Here is a 19,162-nt window from a genome sequence, read left to right as displayed (position 1 = left end):
GCTGCAGATAGAGCTGAAGAATCTGGTGGGGAGGCTCTAGTGAGGCAGCACAGGGAGAACACCCTGTCGAGTGTATTATGGGGTCATTCAGGACTTGGCTTAGTTGGCCTTGGGTATGTAATGGGAGTTCAAGAAGATAAGTTTGGTCTCTGTCTCTTGGGCACTGTGGGGAGCTCCAGCTATAGAGTGGTTTCTCCTTAAGGGCACCATACCTGGACAGGGTTAGGGCCATTCTGCACTGATATGTCAGGTTTACCTTTTCTTGGTTTTGTTTTGTTTTTTTCTTTTGCAGTACTGGGGATTGAACCCAAGGGGGCTCTACCATTGAGCTACATCCCCAGTCTCCCCCAACCCCCACCCCTTTTTTTTTTTTTTTAATTTTAAGATAGGGCTCATGAAGTTGCCCAGGCTAACCTTGAAGTTGGGATTTTTCTGCCTCATCCTCCTGAGTAGCTGGGATTATAGATGTACACCACTCTGTCCACTAGGTTTAGCTCTTCTTGAATTGATTTTAACTAGTAGACTACTTAAATTGTTATTTTGTGGAGATCCACGTTTTCCTGGTTCCCAGTTTCTTCTCTTCTTTACCATATAAGCTGAAAACCAAAATCTCTCAGAAAAGAGGTTTGCTTTGCACATGTCTCTTGGAGCTTCTGGAGCTTCTGAGCTTGTCTGGACCAGCATCCTAGTCTGAGCCATATATGTCCCCTCTGCAGAGCCTGGGCCTGGTGGACAGGAACAATGAGCCGCTTACCCATGCCATGTATAACCTGGCCTCCTTGCGTGAGTTGGGTGAGACCCAGCGCCGGCCGTGTACCATCCAGGTGCCTGAGCCCATCCTCCGCAAGATAGAGACCTTCCTGAATCATGTAAGAGGCCCCAAGTCCCCTGCCATCTGTATGCCTCCATCTTCTCCAGACTGAAGGCCTCCACCTGCAGCAGGCAGTGCTCTCTCCCTTTCTTCCCTGGAGTCTGGGAGCCCCTTGCCTTAAGCAGCCCAGTCTGGCCCATGAGGGTCTTAGGACTGTAATGGCCTGAGTCCTTGGCCCCAAAGGTCGGACCCTAACATCTGACCCAGATGAATCCTGTGGAAGGGCTGGCTGTGCATGAAAGAGGAAGATGGTATTTCTGTTTCACCATTTTGCTTGCCTCCTTGTCCCCCAGTACCCTGTGGACAGTTCATGGATCTCCCCAGAGCTCCGGCTGCAGAGTGATGACATCTTGCCCTTGGGGAAGGACTCAGGGCCCCTGAGTGACCCTATAACAGGCAAGCCCTACGTGCCCCTGTCAGAAGCAGAGGAAGTACGACTGAGTCAGAGCCTGCTAGAGCTGTGGCGGCGGCGAGGGCCAATCTGGCAGGAGGCTCCCCAGCTCCCTGTGGACCCACATCGGGACACCATCCTCAATGCCATTGAGCAGCACCCGGTCGTGGTCATCTCTGGGGACACAGGTTGTGGGAAGACCACGCGCATCCCCCAGTTGCTGCTGGAGCGCTATGTGACCGAGGGCCGCGGTGCCCGCTGCAATGTGATCATCACCCAACCTCGCCGTATCTCAGCTGTGTCTGTGGCACAGCGGGTCAGCCATGAACTGGGCCCTTCCTTGCGCCGGAATGTGGGCTTCCAGGTGCGCTTGGAAAGCAAGCCCCCAGCCCGAGGCGGGGCCCTGCTCTTCTGCACTGTGGGCATTCTGCTGCGGAAGTTGCAGAGCAACCCCAGCCTGGAGGGTGTGAGCCATGTCATTGTGGACGAGGTCCATGAGCGGGATGTGAACACAGACTTCCTGCTGATTCTGCTCAAGGGCCTTCAGCGGCTCAACCCAGCCCTGCGGCTGGTGCTCATGAGTGCTACAGGTGATAATGAGCGTTTCTCCCGCTACTTTGGTGGCTGCCCTGTCATCAAGGTGCCTGGCTTCATGTATCCCGTCAAGGAGCACTACCTGGAGGACATCCTCGCCAAGCTGGGCAAACACCAGTACCCACACCGACACCGGCACCATGAGGTGAGGATGCTCCAACCCATCCAACCCAGGGCTCCTGGCTTTTCCTCTGGATTTCCCTTCTCCCTGTCCCCGTTGCTTGGTAGCTTAGCACAAGTTACTCTCCCCAGTCTAGTTTCCTTGATAAAATCAGGAATAATCATGTTTGAGTGGCAAGGATGTGAGGGTTAAGAGGGGTTAAAGAGGCTGTGCCTCATTAAGTAATCGTGGCTGTGTCCTATGCACGGACCCCACACCCCAGAGCTATGACTGTGGCCTCTCTTCCCTCACCCCAGTCAGAGGATGAATGCGCACTTGATTTGGATCTTGTGACGGATCTGGTTCTGCACATCGATGCCCGGGGGGAACCAGGTGGGTGCTTCCTCTGCCTAGCCATGCCCACCCCGCCACCCACTTGCCAGAGCAACCGGCTCATGCCTGCAGGGCCCCTTTACAGGTGGGATCCTGTGCTTCCTGCCTGGTTGGCAGGAGATCAAAGGAGTGCAGCAACGCCTCCAGGAGGCCCTGGGCATGCACGAGAGCAAGTATCTCATCCTGCCAGGTGAGAGCCTGGGTATGAGCCCTAAAACGAGTCTTGCCTTCTCTCCTTAACCCAACTGGGACTTGGGGAGCTCAAGTTTTTGACCAAGTTTTCACTGGGCTTATGATTTGTCTGGGCCTTGGTTTCATCAAGATGGGGTCAAACCAGGTGTATGGTGGACACCTATAATCTCAGAACTTGGGAGGCTGAGGAGGACCATCATAAGTTTACCCTCAGTGACTTAGCAAGACCCTGTTCAAAAAATTACAAAGGGGTGGGGAGGTAGCTCTGTGGTAGAGAGCTCCTGGGTTCAACCCTAAGAAGAAAAAGATGGGTTCTAGGAGCTGGTTCTGGTGGGAGCAGTGCCCATAACCATAATGCATCTTATCGTCCTTTAGTGCACTCCAACATCCCTATGATGGACCAGAAGGCCATATTCCAGCAGCCTCCAGTGGGGGTGCGCAAGATTGTCTTGGCCACCAATATTGCTGAGACCTCCATCACAGTCAATGACATTGTGCATGTCGTGGACAGCGGCCTGCACAAGGAGGAACGCTACGACCTAAAAACCAAGGTGGCACCTCTCTCCTGAGCCCAGCCAGTCCTTGGGGGGATTTCATTTCTGAGGTGGCCCTTAGGACGGATGCACTTTATACCTGTATGTTTTGAGAAGGCCAAAGGATCTCAGTGTCCCTATAGTGAGAGGGCCTTGAGTGGGGGTATTTGAGAAGCAGGAAAACACCGAGGAAAGCCTATGGCTTCTCACTTGTCCCTTTCCCCAGGTGTCCTGCCTTGAGACTGTATGGGTGTCAAGAGCCAATGTGATCCAGCGCCGGGGTCGGGCAGGCCGCTGCCAGTCAGGTTTTGCCTACCACTTGTTCCCTCGGAGCCGGCTAGAGAAAATGGTTCCTTTCCAAGTGCCAGAAATCCTGCGCACACCTCTTGAGAACCTGGTGCTGCAAGCCAAGATCCACATGCCTGAGAAGACGGTGCGGCAGAGGCAGGGCTGGGCGAGGACTGGACTCTGAAAGGGGCAGGAAAGATGCAGACTCATGCGGATTCTGGCTTGTTTTTTCTGTAGGCAGTGGAATTCCTTTCCAAGGCCGTGGACAGTCCAAATATCAAGGCTGTAGATGAAGCTGTTATTTTGCTCCAGGAGATTGGTGAGTGTAGGCTGGGCCAGACAAGGCTGGGCTGGACTGTGAGTGACTTTGGGTAGGACTGACAGCTGAACTGTTGCAGGGGTGCTGGACCAGCGGGAGTACCTGACCACCCTGGGACAGCGCCTGGCCCACATCTCCACTGACCCCCGGCTGGCCAAGGCCATAGTACTGGCAGCCATCTTCCGTTGCCTGCACCCACTGCTGGTGGTTGTTTCCTGCCTCACCCGGGACCCCTTCAGTAGCAGCCTGCAGAATCGGGCCGAGGTGGACAAGGTTAGACCTAGTCCCGTCCTGTAGTTGTCTGGCTGTCCCATCCAACCCTTTATCACCTGCTGTCCTGAGGTGACCTTTGGCCCCTGTTGTGACCCCAGTACTTTCTCTCCTCTTAGGTGAAGGCGCTGTTGAGCCACGACAGCGGCAGTGATCACTTGGCCTTTGTGCGGGCTGTGGCTGGCTGGGAGGAGGTGCTGCGTTGGCAAGACCGTACTTCCCGGGAAAATTACCTGGAGGAAAACCTGCTTTATGCACCCAGCCTGCGCTTCATCCATGGTCAGCCCCAGCCCCCGCACCTGGTAACTCCCCCTCCCAACTTTGTGACAGGAACCTCTGTTCACTCAGCACCTTGCCTCCCCAGGGCTCATCAAGCAGTTCTCAGAGAACATTTATGAGGCCTTCCTGGTGGGGAAGCCTTCGGACTGCACGCTGCCCTCTGCCCAGTGCAATGAGTACAGTGAGGAAGAGGAGCTGGTGAAGGGTGTGCTGATGGCCGGCCTCTACCCCAACCTCATCCAGGTGCTTCTTTCAGAAGCAGTTGAGCAGCTCTCAGCCTCTTTTCCCATCTGCTTGCTCCTAGCTCAAGCCCATCTGTTCTTTCCTCCTTCCCTGTAGGTGAGGCAGGGCAAGGTGACCCGGCAGGGGAAGTTCAAGCCCAACAGTGTTACCTACAGGACCAAATCTGGCAACATCCTGCTGCACAAGTCCACCATCAACAGGTGGGGGGCAGGCAGGACTAGACAGGGCAGCTGGGAAAGGCCAGAAGGGTGGCCTCACCCAGCCCTGTGTTCCCTAGGGAGGCCACACGGTTACGGAGCCGCTGGCTGACGTACTTCATGGCTGTCAAGTCCAATGGCAGTGTCTTTGTCCGGGACTCCTCCCAGGTGCACCCACTGGCTGTGCTGCTGCTGACAGATGGGGATGTCCATGTCCGTGGTAGGTACCTCAGCTTCTGGCCCCTGCTCCTTCACAGGCTCCATGTTCTCAGAGGCCTGGCTTCACATCAGTTCCCCACTGTCTCCTCCCTTCACCCAGATGATGGGCGCCGGGCCACCATCTCCCTGTGTGACAGTGACCTATTGCGGCTAGAGGGTGATTCTCGAACGGTGCGACTGCTGAGGGAGCTGCGACGGGCCCTGGGCCGCATGGTGGAGCGGAGCCTGCGCAGTGAGCTGGCTGCACTTCCACCCACTGTGCAGCAGGAGCATGGGCAGCTGCTTGAGCTGCTGGCAGAACTGCTGCGAGGACCCTGTGGCAGCTTTGACGTGCGCAAGACAGCTGATGACTGAGCCCCTCTTCCGCTGGGGCTATGTACAGAGTGCAAATGTTTATTTAAAATAAAGTTCTATTTATCCCTTGTGAGTATTGCTTATCAGCTCCTCTCTCTGGGCCTCAGCACTCTCCATTGTGGGCAACAGTTCCCTACATGAATGAAGGTATGGCTGGGCCTAGTGGCGCTTACCTGCAATCCCAGTGACTTGGGAGGCTGAGGTGGGAGGATCACAACTTCAAAGCCAGCCTCAGCAACTTAGTGCCCTAAACAACTTGGTGAGATCCTGTCTCAAAATTTGGGGAAAAAAGGGGGGGTGGGGGGCGCTGGGGATGTGGCGCAGTGGTTAAGTGCCCCTGGGCTCAGTCCCTATACCAAGAAAAAGGTATGGAAGGGTGAGGCTCAAAGATGTTTACAGGGGCAGGCTGGCTGTGGTTCAAGTCTTGGGAACTGTCTTTTAGGGCTTGGTGCTCTCAAGATGAGCTCCCAGTCAGTGCTGTCAATCAGCTCTAACTGCTTGGGGAGACCCACTATTGACTCCTGATCGTAGGAGTACCCACACTATGGGGAGTTTGTCAGATGGTCACTGTACTTGTAGGTTTAGAGTGTTGAGCAGCTCCTTCCCAGGCACCTCCTTGGGTGGTATGGCAACCCTGTTGCAAGCACAGAGCAAATCCGTGGAAACGCCCAGGCCACTTCACTGCAAATGTATGTTTTAATCCTTTATTAGAAACCATGCAAAGGGGACAGAGTGCATTGCACATCAGGACCTTGACATGGGATGAGATGGGCATTGGGTACAAACCAAGACAAGCAACACGGGACCTATTTGGTGGGACATCACGCAGCTTTATTTACTCTTAAAATCAATACAACACAGACAGGGGTAATGGCTGAGCCATAAGCAAATTGGAAAGTATTCCAGAACTGTCCCATCCCTAGATGGTTGCAGAGTAGTAGTACACATCACACAGGGGCCTCTGGTCCCCATCTTGTCAGGCCAGCCTTCTCAGGTTCTCCGGCTTGTAGGATTCTTCAAGGGAGCTGGGACCAAACAGGAACACTGACTACTCATGTGTCCTACCTAGAGAGCTCTCCAGTTGGTCTGCCTCCTCCCCAATCCTTGATGAAAGGGATTAAAAGGACCCAGAGGCTGTTGTCAACCTCAGCATCCTCAAGGTCCCAGGTACCTTCAGGCCCAGCACGCATCATTTCCTTCACCCCAATTTCATCTTTCTGAGAAAACACTGGTGTCCTACAGCCCCTGGCACATTTAGAGCACTCAGCAGACAGCTGGGGAAGAAATTCCACCTTCATGCCTTGGGCTACACTTTCTCCACTAGGCCTGTGCAATTTCTTGGCATGTGCTCGGGAAGCTGAGGATCTGATGTCAAGCTTTCCCAAAGACACAGCTGCCTCAGAATTGGAGAGGATCGTCAGGCCCAGCAACTCACTCCCTCTACGTGCAGATAAAAATTTGAACCTAAGGGGATGTGAGGAGCACAGGTGGAGACTGTGGAGTTCAAGATCAGGGCCAGAGGGGCCAAGTCTGGGCCAGCCTCCTGAGGCAAGTCTGCACAGCAGAAAATGCCCCCCAGAGGAGAAACCCGTGGAAAAGCCCAGGCCACTTCACTACAAACTTATGTTTTAATCCTTTATTAGAAACCATGCAAACTTTTAATACAAAAAATACAAGTGCAATAAGAATCATGTCAATACAATTCCCGGGATTTCTCCTCACTGCAGCCATCCCACAGGTGGGCCCAGCTGGGTTGGCCACCCCTCCACAGGCTGGCCTCTCCAGCCTCTCCCCGCTCCTCTCCAGTCAGGTTAGAAGGGAAGTGGAATGGCTCATTCTCATGCCTTTTACTTTTTAAATTTTCAGACCTGATTCCCCACTGTCCATATGAGCTTTGGACATCTCAGGCTTCCCTGGACATGAGGGCTTGAGTGTCCTAGACCTAAAGGATTTTGACCTCCATGACTTTTTTCCTGTTTCTCCAGCATTAGCTTTGCATTCCACAGCTGACCACCAGATCCCAGGGAACAAGACAGATGCCAAAACCAGCCTCTTGGTTAGAAAAGAAAAGCAGCATACACACAAAACACCAACACAATCAGTCCACACTGACTAGCCCAAGTATGCCTGCCCTGTTCACCAGGCCGCAGCACCACACCTCACTTCCCTGCCCACAGTGTCTCAAGGGCCCTGAGCGCCCCCAACACCTGATATCCTCCTGGGTGGAGGCTTAGGATCATCTCCCCTCCCTGTTTCCTTTAACACCTACTGAGGACTCTCATTTACACATGGCTTCAACCTGCAAAACTACTCCACCAATTTATAGGTTACTAGGAAAAAGAATAAAAAGTGTGACAGCAGCTAGGCAGGTATGGTAAGCAGCGGGACAGGCAGCACCAACCCCTAACTAACTTGGGGCAGGGCAGCAAGAGGGCAGGCACCACCTGCATGGTAGGTGCCATTGTGGGGGTCAAAGGGAGAGGCAGTGGCTTAGCAGACTCCAGAGGATGCAGTCAGTGCCCGGCCATCACAGAATCCACCTCTACTCTTCCCTCCAGGTTGACCAAAGGAGAAGGGACGGGACGGTATGTCAGTTTCTTTTGGGTTTGGTCCAGAAAACCCAAACAAAGGAGGTTGGAATCCGGTTCCCCCTCCTAGATCCCATGGGACCCCAACCCACCCCATTCCCCTCCCACCTTCTCCATGGAGTAGTGGTGCAGTGATGGACAGGAGCGAACCCAGGAGCTGGGCCCTGGGAGAGAGAGGAAGGAGGTGTGTGGGCAGAACTGCTGCTGCCCTGGGCAAGCGACGCAGGAGGGCAGGGGCCTAGAGGGCTGCCTAGCACCCAGGTGCTCATGGGTCTAGTACATAGCCCGGGAAAGGGAGCCAAGGGCCCGGGAGCCTAAGCTGGGGCCGCCAGGGAAGTGGGGGGGCCGGGAGACTATGTCGGCCCCATGGTCGGTGCGGGCCCTGGCGTTTGCCCGGAACGTCAGCCTGTAGGTCTCAATCTGCAGTGACACGGGAGGAGGGAAGGGGGAGGGTAATGGGGGAGACAAGAGGAGGAACACAGGGGAGACGGAAGACGAGACCAGAATGTCATCATTAGATGCCTGGAAAATAAAAGGTTACTGTGTTAAAATTTAGGCCACACTCTAGTCAAAAAACAAAGGACTTTCAATTTTCAGCCAGTGGCAGGGCCCCTGGCAGGCCCTCAGGCCGAGCCCAGCCACTTACTTGTCTCCTGGATCTGGCAGTCCAAGGTCTGGGCCTCCCTTTGGTCACCACCCCCCGACAGGGTGGTGTGGCCACTGAGGCCACTGGCTGAAGTGGGGGCGCCAGCTCCAGGTGCTGCCTCAGAGATGGCCGGCTCCTCCCCAGCGGGGGGGCCCGCACACGGAGGGGCCTCGCTGCCACCGCCCTCAGTCTACAATGAAACAGTGGGGGAGACAATGTGGGGTCAGTCAGGGAGGGAGTGAGATGGGTGATGGTGGAGGGTCTCACACACAGCCCCACTGCCCGGCACCCACTGGTTCAAGCTCAAGGCACAGTTACCTGGAGAATCTGGACGGTTGCCCGCCGCTCCCCACCCAACCCAGCGGTCTGGTGATATGCCCTGGGAGCCCCTCTGTGGAGCACAGGGCCTTATGAAGCCTCTCTGAGGCTAGACTTCCCACTAAGGCCAGCATCAAATAAAAAGGGCTATCAGGACAAACAGCAGCAAGCCGGAAAGGGTGACCTGGAGCTTGGGCCTGGACTTGGTTGGGAAGAGGGGATACTGCATTGCCACCTCTGATCCTCCACAATCCCAGACCAGCCCTGCATAGCATGCACAGGAGGGTGCTCAGCAGCCCATCGGGACCTGCCTGCTCATTTATGTGGTCACATCCCCCGATATACAGCCTCTTCTGTGTTGGGCACATTCTGGGGCCCTTGGACACAAGGAAGTGTGAGCCAGGGAGGCTTTGGGGACTCGAACAGCATCATAGAAAGAGGAAATCTGGGGGACACTGAACACTTGGTGGGGATAAAGTACAAAAGAGGGAACAACAGTGGGAGGCACCAGTGAGCTTGAACACTGGTGTCCCAGAGTGCCTAAAAAGTGACAATGGAGAATTCTATTTGGTTTTTAATCACAACAGAGAAAAAAACAGGTCCACATGTTAGAAAAATAATGCCAGAAATAATAAAGGGATACAACTGAATAAAAAAAAAATAAAAAATAAAAAAAAAACATAAGGCTTACGGTCAGAAAGACCCAAATGTGAATAATAGTCTACATTTGCTGGCTATGTGGCCTTGAACAATAGGCCAAACCTCAATTAATGTCCCACTGAGACAGACTTGGTTCAGAAGAAGACTGGAACAGCATCCTCAGCAAGGACCCTCCCCCGAAATGTTCACCGAACCCGAGTGGGCCTGGAATCTGGATGGAAAGGAAGGAAGGGTGGGCTGGGCATGGACCAGCACAGGCTCGCAGACACAGAGGGAGGGATGGCCAGAGCAGTCACTCTCACCCCTGCCCTTTGCTCAGCTTTCCCTGAATCGAGGCAGCATCCTCCTGCTTGGAAGCCTGCAGGACACTGCTCCCAAGGTCCCCCATCCACCCATGTCTTGGAACAAAGGACAGACACCATCTAGGGCACACATAGTATCTCATGGAACAGTGGAAGGAGGGAGGGAGGAGAAAGGAGAGGGCAGGAAGGGAGAAGAGGCCTGGCCAGTGCTGAAGAAGGGAGATTTGCCACCTGAGTTCTCTCCCAGAGCCCTGGGTAGGTGACCTGAGCAGACCATCCAGAGGCAGGGTCCAAGGTCACGCCAGATCTGCTGTCACTGGCAGCTGGAAACGCAGACTCTTGCACCCAGGCCAAGAATAGAACCTGACATGGAGCAGATACCGCATCCCCCTCCATAAGACAAGCAGGCAACTGTGTGTCATGTGAAAACGGCTGGGTTGGGCTCCATAAGGCAGGCCACAGCTCCCATGGGCAAGGTTCTGCCACCAGCTGACAGGTGAGAGGTGGCTGGGCCTCTTCACCTCTCCTGCCTTGCTCAGGACTGATGGTGGATGATGGGAAAACAGCAATAGTGTAGGTGAAGATATGACTCCTGAAGAGACTGAGGGGCGGTGACAGGTGCCCACCTGCCTGGACCCTGATCCTAGCTGCACAGTCACCCCCCTCCCCAGCTTTGTTCCCTCAGTGACCCACTCGCTACCTTCACAGCACCTCCCGCAGGCAGGTGGCCCACGTTATCCAGGGATCCCACCTTGGCCTGGGCCTTCTCCTTGAAGTTCAACTTCTGACTTTCAATCTTGACATCTCCCCCACCTGGAATCAGAAAGGAATTGATCACTTAAGCAGGTGGAGAACTGAAACAGCAATCTAGCTATGTGCCCAGTCTAGAAATGGAGAAAATGTAACCTGCTCCTGGGTGGCTCTGAGGAGGCCCCGTGAACAGGCTTGTCATAATAGGGCTATTCTTTTTTTCTTAAAAAGAAAAAAAAAAGTATGTGTGTGTGTGTGTGTATGTGTGTGTATTTAGTTGTGGACGGACCCAATACCTTTACTTTATTTATTTATTTTTTTATGTGGTGCTGAGGATTGAACCCAGTGCTGCACCCATGCAAGACGAGCACTCTACCACTGAGCCATAAATAACCCCAGTCCCATAATAGGGCTATTCTTACTGAGTAGGGTTGAGATACTCTCCATCAGGGAGGGACAGCCATCCTCATCCACACCCACAGTGCCAGGCTGCAGCCTGTACAGCTCTGACCAGGCCTGGTGCTTGGCATGCAGAACACAGACTGCAGGGCGAACTCACTACAGTGGCCCAGACAACAGTGCCTGTGATTCTCTTGACAGGGTGGTAACTCCCTTGACCTAACCCTTCCAGGTGGCATTTCTCAGCTAGAGCCTCCATGAATTGACATGAATGTTCTATCAGGGGTTCTGATAATCCCTTCTGAGGCAGGCACTAAAGCTGATGGAAAAGAGAAGTCCCTTGCTCAAAGTCGCCACCAAGTTAGTGAATGACAGGGACAGGATGAGAATATTTAGTTGGCTCCGTGAGTCTTCATCGCGGGAAACCTCCCCAGCCAGAGGCAGCAGCAGACCCATGGCAGGACCATCTGCTTGGAGAGTGTCCGTGGGCACAAAGATTCCACTCACCAGGCTTGTGTTTGATGTTAGCCTTGGACCCACACTTGGAAGAGACCTTAGAGATGTCCACTTTCTTGTTCTGAATCTGAACCTAGGGAGAAGAAAAGGAAGAAATTACTACCTCAGAGAGAGGGTATGATGTTAGGGCCAAACCCATACTGCCCTCATCATCTTCCCACAGCCAAGGTCCCCCCCCCCCCCGCCGTCTATTCAAGGACAGGGTCCCAAAGTGCTTAAAAGAGCCTTCAATTTATCCTGGGGTCCTGCTCTTCATCTCTGATCACATCCCAGAGACCAGACTACTGTTTCTTTTTTTTGTCTCTCTCTAACACAGAAACATGTTCAGTTTTCCCTGCAGACCATTTGGGCACCCTTCAAATGGCTCTACTTCCTAAATGTTGGCTCAAAAGCCAACATTAAGACTCTCTTGAAATGTTCCTTTTGTTTCACCTCAAAATCTTACCCATCTATTCCTCACCCAGAGAACCGGAGTAACATTTTGGCATACTTCCTTCCAGTTCTTTGCAATGCACTTCCCTGCAGCTGACAAACAACCCCATATGATTCTGCAAGTACCAACTCTGTGTCGTCAGTAGTTTCCCAAGAAAGATAGTAAATGCAAAGAAATGCCATGGAACAAGCTGTAACATGCTGTGTAAACTGAACCCTATTCCTAATATTGACCATTTAGGCCACTGCCTATTTTCCACTTCTATAAACATGGCAGCAGTTAATATCTTTGCAAATGCAAAGTGTTTGTGACTCTTGATATCTCCTTTGGGCAAGATTCCCAGAAGATTGGCCACATGGTCAAAGACTGAGACTGTTTTCAGGTATTTATTTTTGTTGTTGTTGTTACTGTTGTTGCTTGTTTTTGAGATGCTGTGCTATGCTTGATATGTTTTCTGCTCCATGCAAGCCTCCACACAGGGTCTATTACTCAGCTGATTATCTGTCCATGTTTGGTAAATAATTGAAAGGATGAAGTGCCTTATAAAGTTATTCATCCCAAATGAATCATGGAACAGATATGCCCTGGGTTGGAGACTGGTTTGGATGTCCTCTACACTTGGTTCTGCTTTTAAGATGGTCATCAGACTTTTATCCATGCCTGTCCATCAGGAGCCTTGGAAAAGCATCTCAGTATTGGGACTGATGGCACATCTTTGAGTCAATATAGTAAACAATATTAACAGATAAGGAGTACTTTCAATGTTCCTTGACGAGGAGTTCATGGTTTCTCAGAGTGGCCCCAGGACTGAAGAAGAGCCTGGTTTTCCAATATGATCAATTCTTTCATGCAGTGGCCCTCTGGGCTCTGCAAGCAGGTGCCACACCATCTTGGTTGAACAATCTGTTAGACAGGTAGCTACTTTCTTAGGGCTTGTCTTTCTTTCTTCAGTGTCAGGAAGCATGTCCTCCACTGTGTTCCAGGAGGAAAGACACGGTGACTGCTGTATTTTTATACTTCTACCCACAGCCTGGGGTCTAGCAGTCACTACCTGTATGGTCGCTTGCCTGAGCTCTTCTTGCCCTTGCCTCTGGAGCTCTGCTCGTGTTTTTCCTCCCCTTGTAGGCCATCACATTCTCATTCCCACCCTTCTCCACAGCCTTCCCAGGTTCTAGCCTCACTCCCTCTCTCCACACACCGTCTCTGAAGGGTCACCAATGTGAACTGTAGAGTAACTACTTCACCCATGCCACATCAAATACAGAGAAGCAGCCACTGCGCAAACACACAGCCTCTACTTTACTTATCTTTCCCCAAAAGCTGAAGTTTTGCCCAGATAAAAAAAATTCTTCTTTTCTCTTTGGGCCATGGTTCATTCCACAGATATTTATATATATTCATATCTCCAACGAGGATGGGGTTTATGACACATTCTATGCACTCCCCCCTAAATACGTGCTCCCAGGAGGTGAAACTCCCCAGCTATGGAGTTGGTGGCTAAATCACGGCAGTAAATACTTTGTCTGGGTTGGAAAAAAGTCTCTTGTTTATATTTGTCAGGGGCAGACACGGCCAACTCAGAGAGAGGGCCATGGAGTCCACATTCACATAGCTCCCCACTCTTGGTCTTCACAGGAGGGACAGAGGCATTCTTTTTAGGGAGGGTACTGGTGATTGAACCCAGGGGCATTCTTTTATTTTTATTTTGAAACAGGGTCTGGCTAAGTTGCTGAGGGTCTCACTACATTGCTGAAGCTGGCCTTGAAAGTGTGATCTTCCTGCCCCAGCCTTCTGAGTCTCTGGAATTATGGTATATACCATGATGCCCCATTTATCTCAATATAGCCTAAGGAGTCCTTATCTTTTTTAAATATTTTTTTTAGTTGTTAGTAAACCTTTATTTTATTCATTTATTTATATGCAGTGCTGCAAATTGAACCCAGTGCTTTGTACATACTGGGCAAATGATCTACCACTGAGCCACAAACCAGCCCTAGGAGTCCTTATCTTTTAAACTTATACAATAAAATATTTTTAGTTGAGTGATATATCTAGGATTGGCATCCAAATAACTAGGGTGGGCAAACACCAGTCACCCAGTGTTGGCCAAGAAAACACTAAACAAAGCCTAACTTGTATATCAAGCTCATTTTGCCATTTTTTTTTTCTATTTTTGTATGTTTGAAAATTTCCAAGTGTAGTGGTGTACAACTGTAGTCCAAGCTACACAGGAGGCTGAGACAGGAAGATTAAGAGTTCGAGGTTAGCCTCAGCAATTTAGCAAGACCCTGTCTCAAAATAAAAACTAAAATAAGGATAGGGGCGTGGCTCTGTGGTAAAGTGTTCCTGGATTCAAAAATAATAAAATATAAAAATTTTCCATAAAAAGTTTTAAAAAGCTTAACTTAGCCCATTTAGTTAACAAGGTCCACCACCTCTAAGATACAGCTCCTCTCCTTCCCTGGCTACTCACCACTACCTTGTGCTCTAGCTTCCAAACCATGTACTCTTTCTAGCCTAAGATGTATGCCTCCTTCCCAGGGTGGCCCAAGTATGCCCTCCTTAGGGAAGCCTGACAGCCAGCAAAGCCATGTCTGTCTTTTGAAGGACACCTTCTTCATATGCCACGGCATCCACTGCCCCTCTTTCTATCTGTATGTTTCCTCAGGATGCACCACTCTGTGAGAATCTGCAGGCCTAACACAGATCCCAGAGTATGCTGTGGAAGTCAGCTGCCAACAGGTCTGGGCACCCATTTTCTGCCTAAGGGTGAAATGGAACCAAGGCTGCCATAAGATCTTAAACTGGGAACATCCACAGAAGAAGGCTGGTATATTCAATACATGAACACATCACGTTCTCCCTTCCCCTGAAGTCCCCTGGCTCTCATCAAGGGATATTTGTTTGTAGTGAGGAGGACTAACTGGAATCTTGCTCCAAGTCTCTCATTGTGGCAGTAACTCTATGTATGTGTGTGTATGTTGTTTTTTTTTTGTACTGAGGATTGAACCCAGAACGTGCTCAACCACTGAGCCACATCCCCAGCCCTTTTTTGTACATTTTATTTAGAGACAGGGTCTCACTGAGTTGCTAAGGGCCTTGCTAAGTTGCTAAGGCTGGCTTTGAACTTGGATCCTCAGCCTCAGCCTCCCAAGCTGCTAGGATTACAGGCATGCACCACTGCGCCGTGCTTGTGGGTATGTTTATTATTGGGAACATACTGTTAGGACTACGCGGTGAGTCCACCATTTTTAAATGACATGTTTGTTTAGGGTGGCATTAAGGAGGGGCTAAAGAAAGCTGTAGAGGAACTAAGGACTCTACTGTCCTTGGTGACCAGTGTATTCACCTTCATCATCTCACCTGGAGACACTGCTCACAAGCAGTTTCCCAATACTCTCTAAGGAAGCCTCCTAAAATGAAAATGCTTTACAACAGCACATTCAGCCACACCTGTAATCCCAGCAACTCAGGAAGTGAGGCAGGAAGATCCAAGTTTGAGGGCAGCCTCACAACTTAATGAGGGCCTAAGCAACTCAGGAAGACATTGTCTTAAAAAACAAAAAGGACCGTTACCACTACCAAAACAAAAATAAAATAGCACAATTACCCTCAAAAAAACTCTTGTTTGAAGTCATGGACATATAGTATGGTGCTGACTAACTGATAACTGCTCTCAGAGCTCTTATTTTGTATAAATCAATGTCCACATCTCATGCACACGAGAACCAATTTCACTGGGATCTGGGATAACTGTTTGGTCTGTTTCTACCCAGGCAAAGAACCCAAGAGGAAAAGCTAGTGTCAATGCCTATCTGGGGGTGGGGGTGGGGCTCCTAGGCTGATTCTCTCCCACTTCAAGCACAAACTGCCTTTCAAAGATTCAGCCACTACAGCTGACTCCACCCCGAGGTTGGTTAATGTGTGGCCAACACCAGCTGGCCAGGCTCTGTCTGGTCAAAGACTGCTTCAGTCTAGACCAGGAAGAGTTGCTGGGGAAGAAAAGACTAGGAGGAGCCTGTGACAGGGAGCATTGCCAGGGGCAAGAAGGAATGCTTTAGGGACACATTTCTCATAATAAAACTGCTGGTGGCTGTTTGTAGGCCATGGGTATAATTAGAGGAGCAGGGCACAGAGTGGGAAAAGGAAAGGGGAAGCAGGACAGAACTTAACCCAGCTCAGGTCAGTAAGGAGAAGGAACCGAATGAACACAAGAGAAACTGAGAGGGCAGGGCTACCCGTGGATGGCTCCATGACATGCCCCTGGCACCGCCCTGCAGAATCCTGCTTAACTAGGCACTGTCACAGGGAGAAGTGAAAAAAACACAGCATTTTCTTCACATACTAAATGAGACTGCCCAGTATCTCCCTGCATCAGAAGCTCCCTTGTACATGGAATCACCTATGACCCTAACATAGATCACAGTGTTGGCACAGGACAGCAGAAGATAAAAGGTAGGTATTCTGATGGAACAGAGGAAAGGACGACAAAAAGAAAAGGCAGAAAAAGTTGACCAAAAGAAGGAAGGGATTAGAAAAGAGAAAAATGGGAGGAAAGAGTAGAAAGTGAAAAGGGAAAAGAAGGTAGTGAAAGAAGAGTTCTAAAAGGAAGGGAAATAAAGAGAGAAGGTAGAATAATAAAAGAAATGAAAAAGCAGAGAAGGAGTAGGAGGAAAATGTTAATTCTCTGATTTTATAATGACAAGGATTCAAGAATGGACCTTGTAAAGATCTGGATACCTGTCTCAGCGTAGGTACTCCCCAGGAGCTACAAACGTACACAGACCTGTGCATCCCAGGCACAAATACAATAGAGTCAATAGGCCTATTCCCCTCACACTAGGTCTCTGACATAGGTGGAGGAAAAACCCAGAGCCTCTCACCCACTGGAGTGAGAAGAGACACATGAATGTCACTGGATGATGTTTTGGGACACACCCAGTCCAAACACTTCTGAGCCCTGAGGTTTCCCCTCAATTGGCTGGACTGCTTCTTGCAGAAAGCCCCAGGCCAGGCCACTGTGGTCCTGTCTGTAAGAGCAGGGGGTCCTTAGGTTTAGTCTAGACTTATTTTTGATTCAAGGGTAAAAACAGTTTCTTGAATCTTCCCCAGGGCTCCCCACAGTGGGCTATGTCTCAGATACCAACTGGCCAGAGCTTATACTTACATTACCACCTCCAGGGACATGCTTAATATTGTCCTTGGAACCACACTTGGACTGAATATGGCTGTAGCTCACTTTTTTGGAGACTATCTGGACCTGGAGTGTTAGAGAACAGAAAAAAACAACACAAAGGGAGAGGGCTGGTTAGATCTGACACAAGGCAGGCTGTGAGTCCACATATGATCACAATGAGCAACAGAGTTACTGTTAAACCTCTGCCCCCACCTTCGGCAAAACAGTGTGGAAAAGCACAGGAAAGGGATTAGAAAGAGCAAGAAAGAGAGTGAAAAGGTGAACAAACAACACGAGGACATAAGCAGTTGTTGCACAAGCACTACGTGGTTGTTATAGAGCTGGGCTGTGGCTCCCAAGGCCCAGACAGCAGCAGGCCCCTTATGCCCACACCCACCCATCCATCTTCTTGGCATGCCCCTTCCCCATGAGCTGGGCATACTGTCACTGGTTCTACTCTGTCAGAGTCCTGATCCTCTGGACTTGCTCACCCCTTGAATCTGAGCCCTGGAATTACTACAGCCAGACTCACCCTTGGAAGCAAAGAGTGATCTGACAAGCACTGGCGGCTGGCTACCAGGGCACAGATCTGATACTAACAGAAGGAAAGACACTACTCATATAAGAATGAAGATGGGTATACAAACTTGGACATTGGCGTTGGGGAAGCATAGACTTCAGCTTCAGCAGAAACTTAATCCATCTGTCTAAGGGCTTGAGAAAACACAGTGCAACAGGGGTTTAGGTTTAGACTTATTTTTGATTTGAGAGTAAAAACAGTTTCTTGAATCTTCCAGATGCTTAAATCCTATGCCCTGTGAGTTTCAAGTGCAAAGAGAACAGGCTCAATGGTGGCTGTTAAAGATGCACAATTCCACTGCGTTGTATATAAATGGTTCCCTGGAAATGAGCAACACAGGTGTTGGCTCTCAGGTTTGTAACAAAGAATTCTTCTTGGGCCTTCTTGAGAAGGAATAGTTGCTGGGTGGCATACACCTGTAATCCCAGCAGCTCGGGAGGCTGAGGCAGGAGATCTCCAGTTCAAAGCCAGCCTCAACAACTTAGCAAAGCCCTAAGCAACTCCGTGAGACCCTGTCCCTAAATAAAATACAAAATAGGGCTGGGGATGTGGCTCAGTGGTCAAGTACCCCTAAGTTCAATCTCCAGTACCCCCCCCCCAAAAAAAAACAAAAACAAGGAATACTTGCCAGCTTCCTTCCTTTGCTTCAGAGCTGGAGGGTTTGTGCAAATGGTGCAGCCCCCAGACTGCAGAGTTCCCCACAGAATACAGAAACCCACCACGAGAAACTCGAACCTGTATAGGTTGTCACAGCATACCTTGTCATTTCTTGCTTTCTTTACAACCGTTTTTGTTTGTTTTGTGGTGCTGGGGATCGAACCCAGGGCTTTGCCCATGCCAGGCAAGGTGCTCTGCCACTGAGCTACAACCCCAGTCTTCCTTCTTCACAACTTTACCGATGAATAATTGGTTAGAAAACTACTTCTGAATGAGCTCTTGTCTGAGCCAGGGACCAGAAGCCATGGTACAACCTTCTTTACCTCCTCTCTACTACACATGCACTGTATGAGTTTTTTGGTCCCTAAGGGCTGAAGCCCAGGCATCCATTGGCCAGAGAGGCCCACCCACAGTAGGTCGGAGGGGCCTGCTTCCAGGGTGTGGAGATAGAGGAAGGAACCTCTACCCTCCAGGAGATGCTGTTATTCCTTAGACGTAGGTGGGTTTTTACTGGGGATGAGCATCACAAATTTCAGTTAAGAGGTTACCTGAGGAATCAGGACAAATGAAACTATCTCCACATTCAGCAGTTTTATGAGAAAGGCCTTCTAATTCAAGTTAGAGAATGGGCTGCAGAGTTCTGGGTACTGGAAAATCACCAGTGCCCTGTCTTATGAGAAAGAACCTGGGTGTCCTGTATGTTTTTACACATAGTGGATAGGTTTCAGATCAAGGTCAGCGTGAAGGAAGTGACTGAAAGCATTTAAATCCATTCTATTCAGCTGAGCTGATAGTCCTCAAGGGGCTAATGGGCTCCCACTCTCTTAGCTTTCAGGAATAATAAAAAAAAAACTTTCTGATGGCTGAGTCATCAAGCAGAGGAAGGAACATGGG

General features: G+C 50.5%; 2 protein-coding genes across 33 annotated transcripts in view; one reads left to right on the top strand and one right to left on the bottom strand.

The window, feature by feature from the left end:
• The window catches only part of Dhx30 (DExH-box helicase 30), a 35,651-nt gene extending 30,335 nt beyond the window's left edge, over positions 1 to 5,316 (top strand). For 7 of the 9 annotated variants that reach the window (XM_048795414.1, XM_048795412.1, XM_048795413.1 and 4 more), the window contains 13 exons: positions 717 to 869; positions 1,165 to 2,001; positions 2,274 to 2,349; positions 2,435 to 2,539; positions 2,917 to 3,092; positions 3,301 to 3,507; positions 3,600 to 3,681; positions 3,761 to 3,954; positions 4,071 to 4,230; positions 4,316 to 4,473; positions 4,570 to 4,673; positions 4,751 to 4,890; positions 4,990 to 5,316. In XM_048795414.1, the coding sequence (XP_048651371.1) occupies positions 717 to 869; positions 1,165 to 2,001; positions 2,274 to 2,349; positions 2,435 to 2,539; positions 2,917 to 3,092; positions 3,301 to 3,507; positions 3,600 to 3,681; positions 3,761 to 3,954; positions 4,071 to 4,230; positions 4,316 to 4,473; positions 4,570 to 4,673; positions 4,751 to 4,890; positions 4,990 to 5,243 (2,646 nt within the window). In that variant the 3' untranslated portion in view covers positions 5,244 to 5,316. The remainder of the gene's footprint in view (positions 1 to 716; positions 870 to 1,164; positions 2,002 to 2,273; positions 2,350 to 2,434; positions 2,540 to 2,916; positions 3,093 to 3,300; positions 3,508 to 3,599; positions 3,682 to 3,760; positions 3,955 to 4,070; positions 4,231 to 4,315; positions 4,474 to 4,569; positions 4,674 to 4,750; positions 4,891 to 4,989) is intronic. The other 2 variants (XM_015489337.2, XM_048795415.1) reach the window with 2 other exon arrangements.
• A 736-nt stretch (positions 5,317 to 6,052) lies between these two features.
• Map4 (microtubule associated protein 4) overlaps positions 6,053 to 19,162 on the bottom strand; it is a 167,489-nt gene continuing 154,379 nt past the window's right edge. For 12 of the 24 annotated variants that reach the window (XM_048795399.1, XM_048795400.1, XM_015489331.2 and 9 more), the window contains 5 exons: positions 17,023 to 17,115; positions 11,414 to 11,495; positions 10,458 to 10,570; positions 8,478 to 8,667; positions 6,053 to 8,353 (listed from right to left, as the gene is read on the bottom strand). In XM_048795399.1, the coding sequence (XP_048651356.1) occupies positions 8,346 to 8,353; positions 8,478 to 8,667; positions 10,458 to 10,570; positions 11,414 to 11,495; positions 17,023 to 17,115 (486 nt within the window). In that variant the 3' untranslated portion in view covers positions 6,053 to 8,345. The remainder of the gene's footprint in view (positions 8,354 to 8,477; positions 8,668 to 10,457; positions 10,571 to 11,413; positions 11,496 to 17,022; positions 17,116 to 19,162) is intronic. The other 12 variants (XM_048795398.1, XM_048795404.1, XM_048795407.1 and 9 more) reach the window with 7 other exon arrangements.

This window comes from Marmota marmota, unplaced genomic scaffold (assembly GCF_001458135.2).
Source record: "Marmota marmota marmota unplaced genomic scaffold, marMar, whole genome shotgun sequence".
Classification (NCBI taxonomy): Eukaryota; Metazoa; Chordata; class Mammalia; order Rodentia; family Sciuridae; genus Marmota; species Marmota marmota.
The sequence above is the reverse complement of the archived record's forward strand: the minus strand, read 5'-3'. Positions and strand labels throughout refer to the sequence as shown.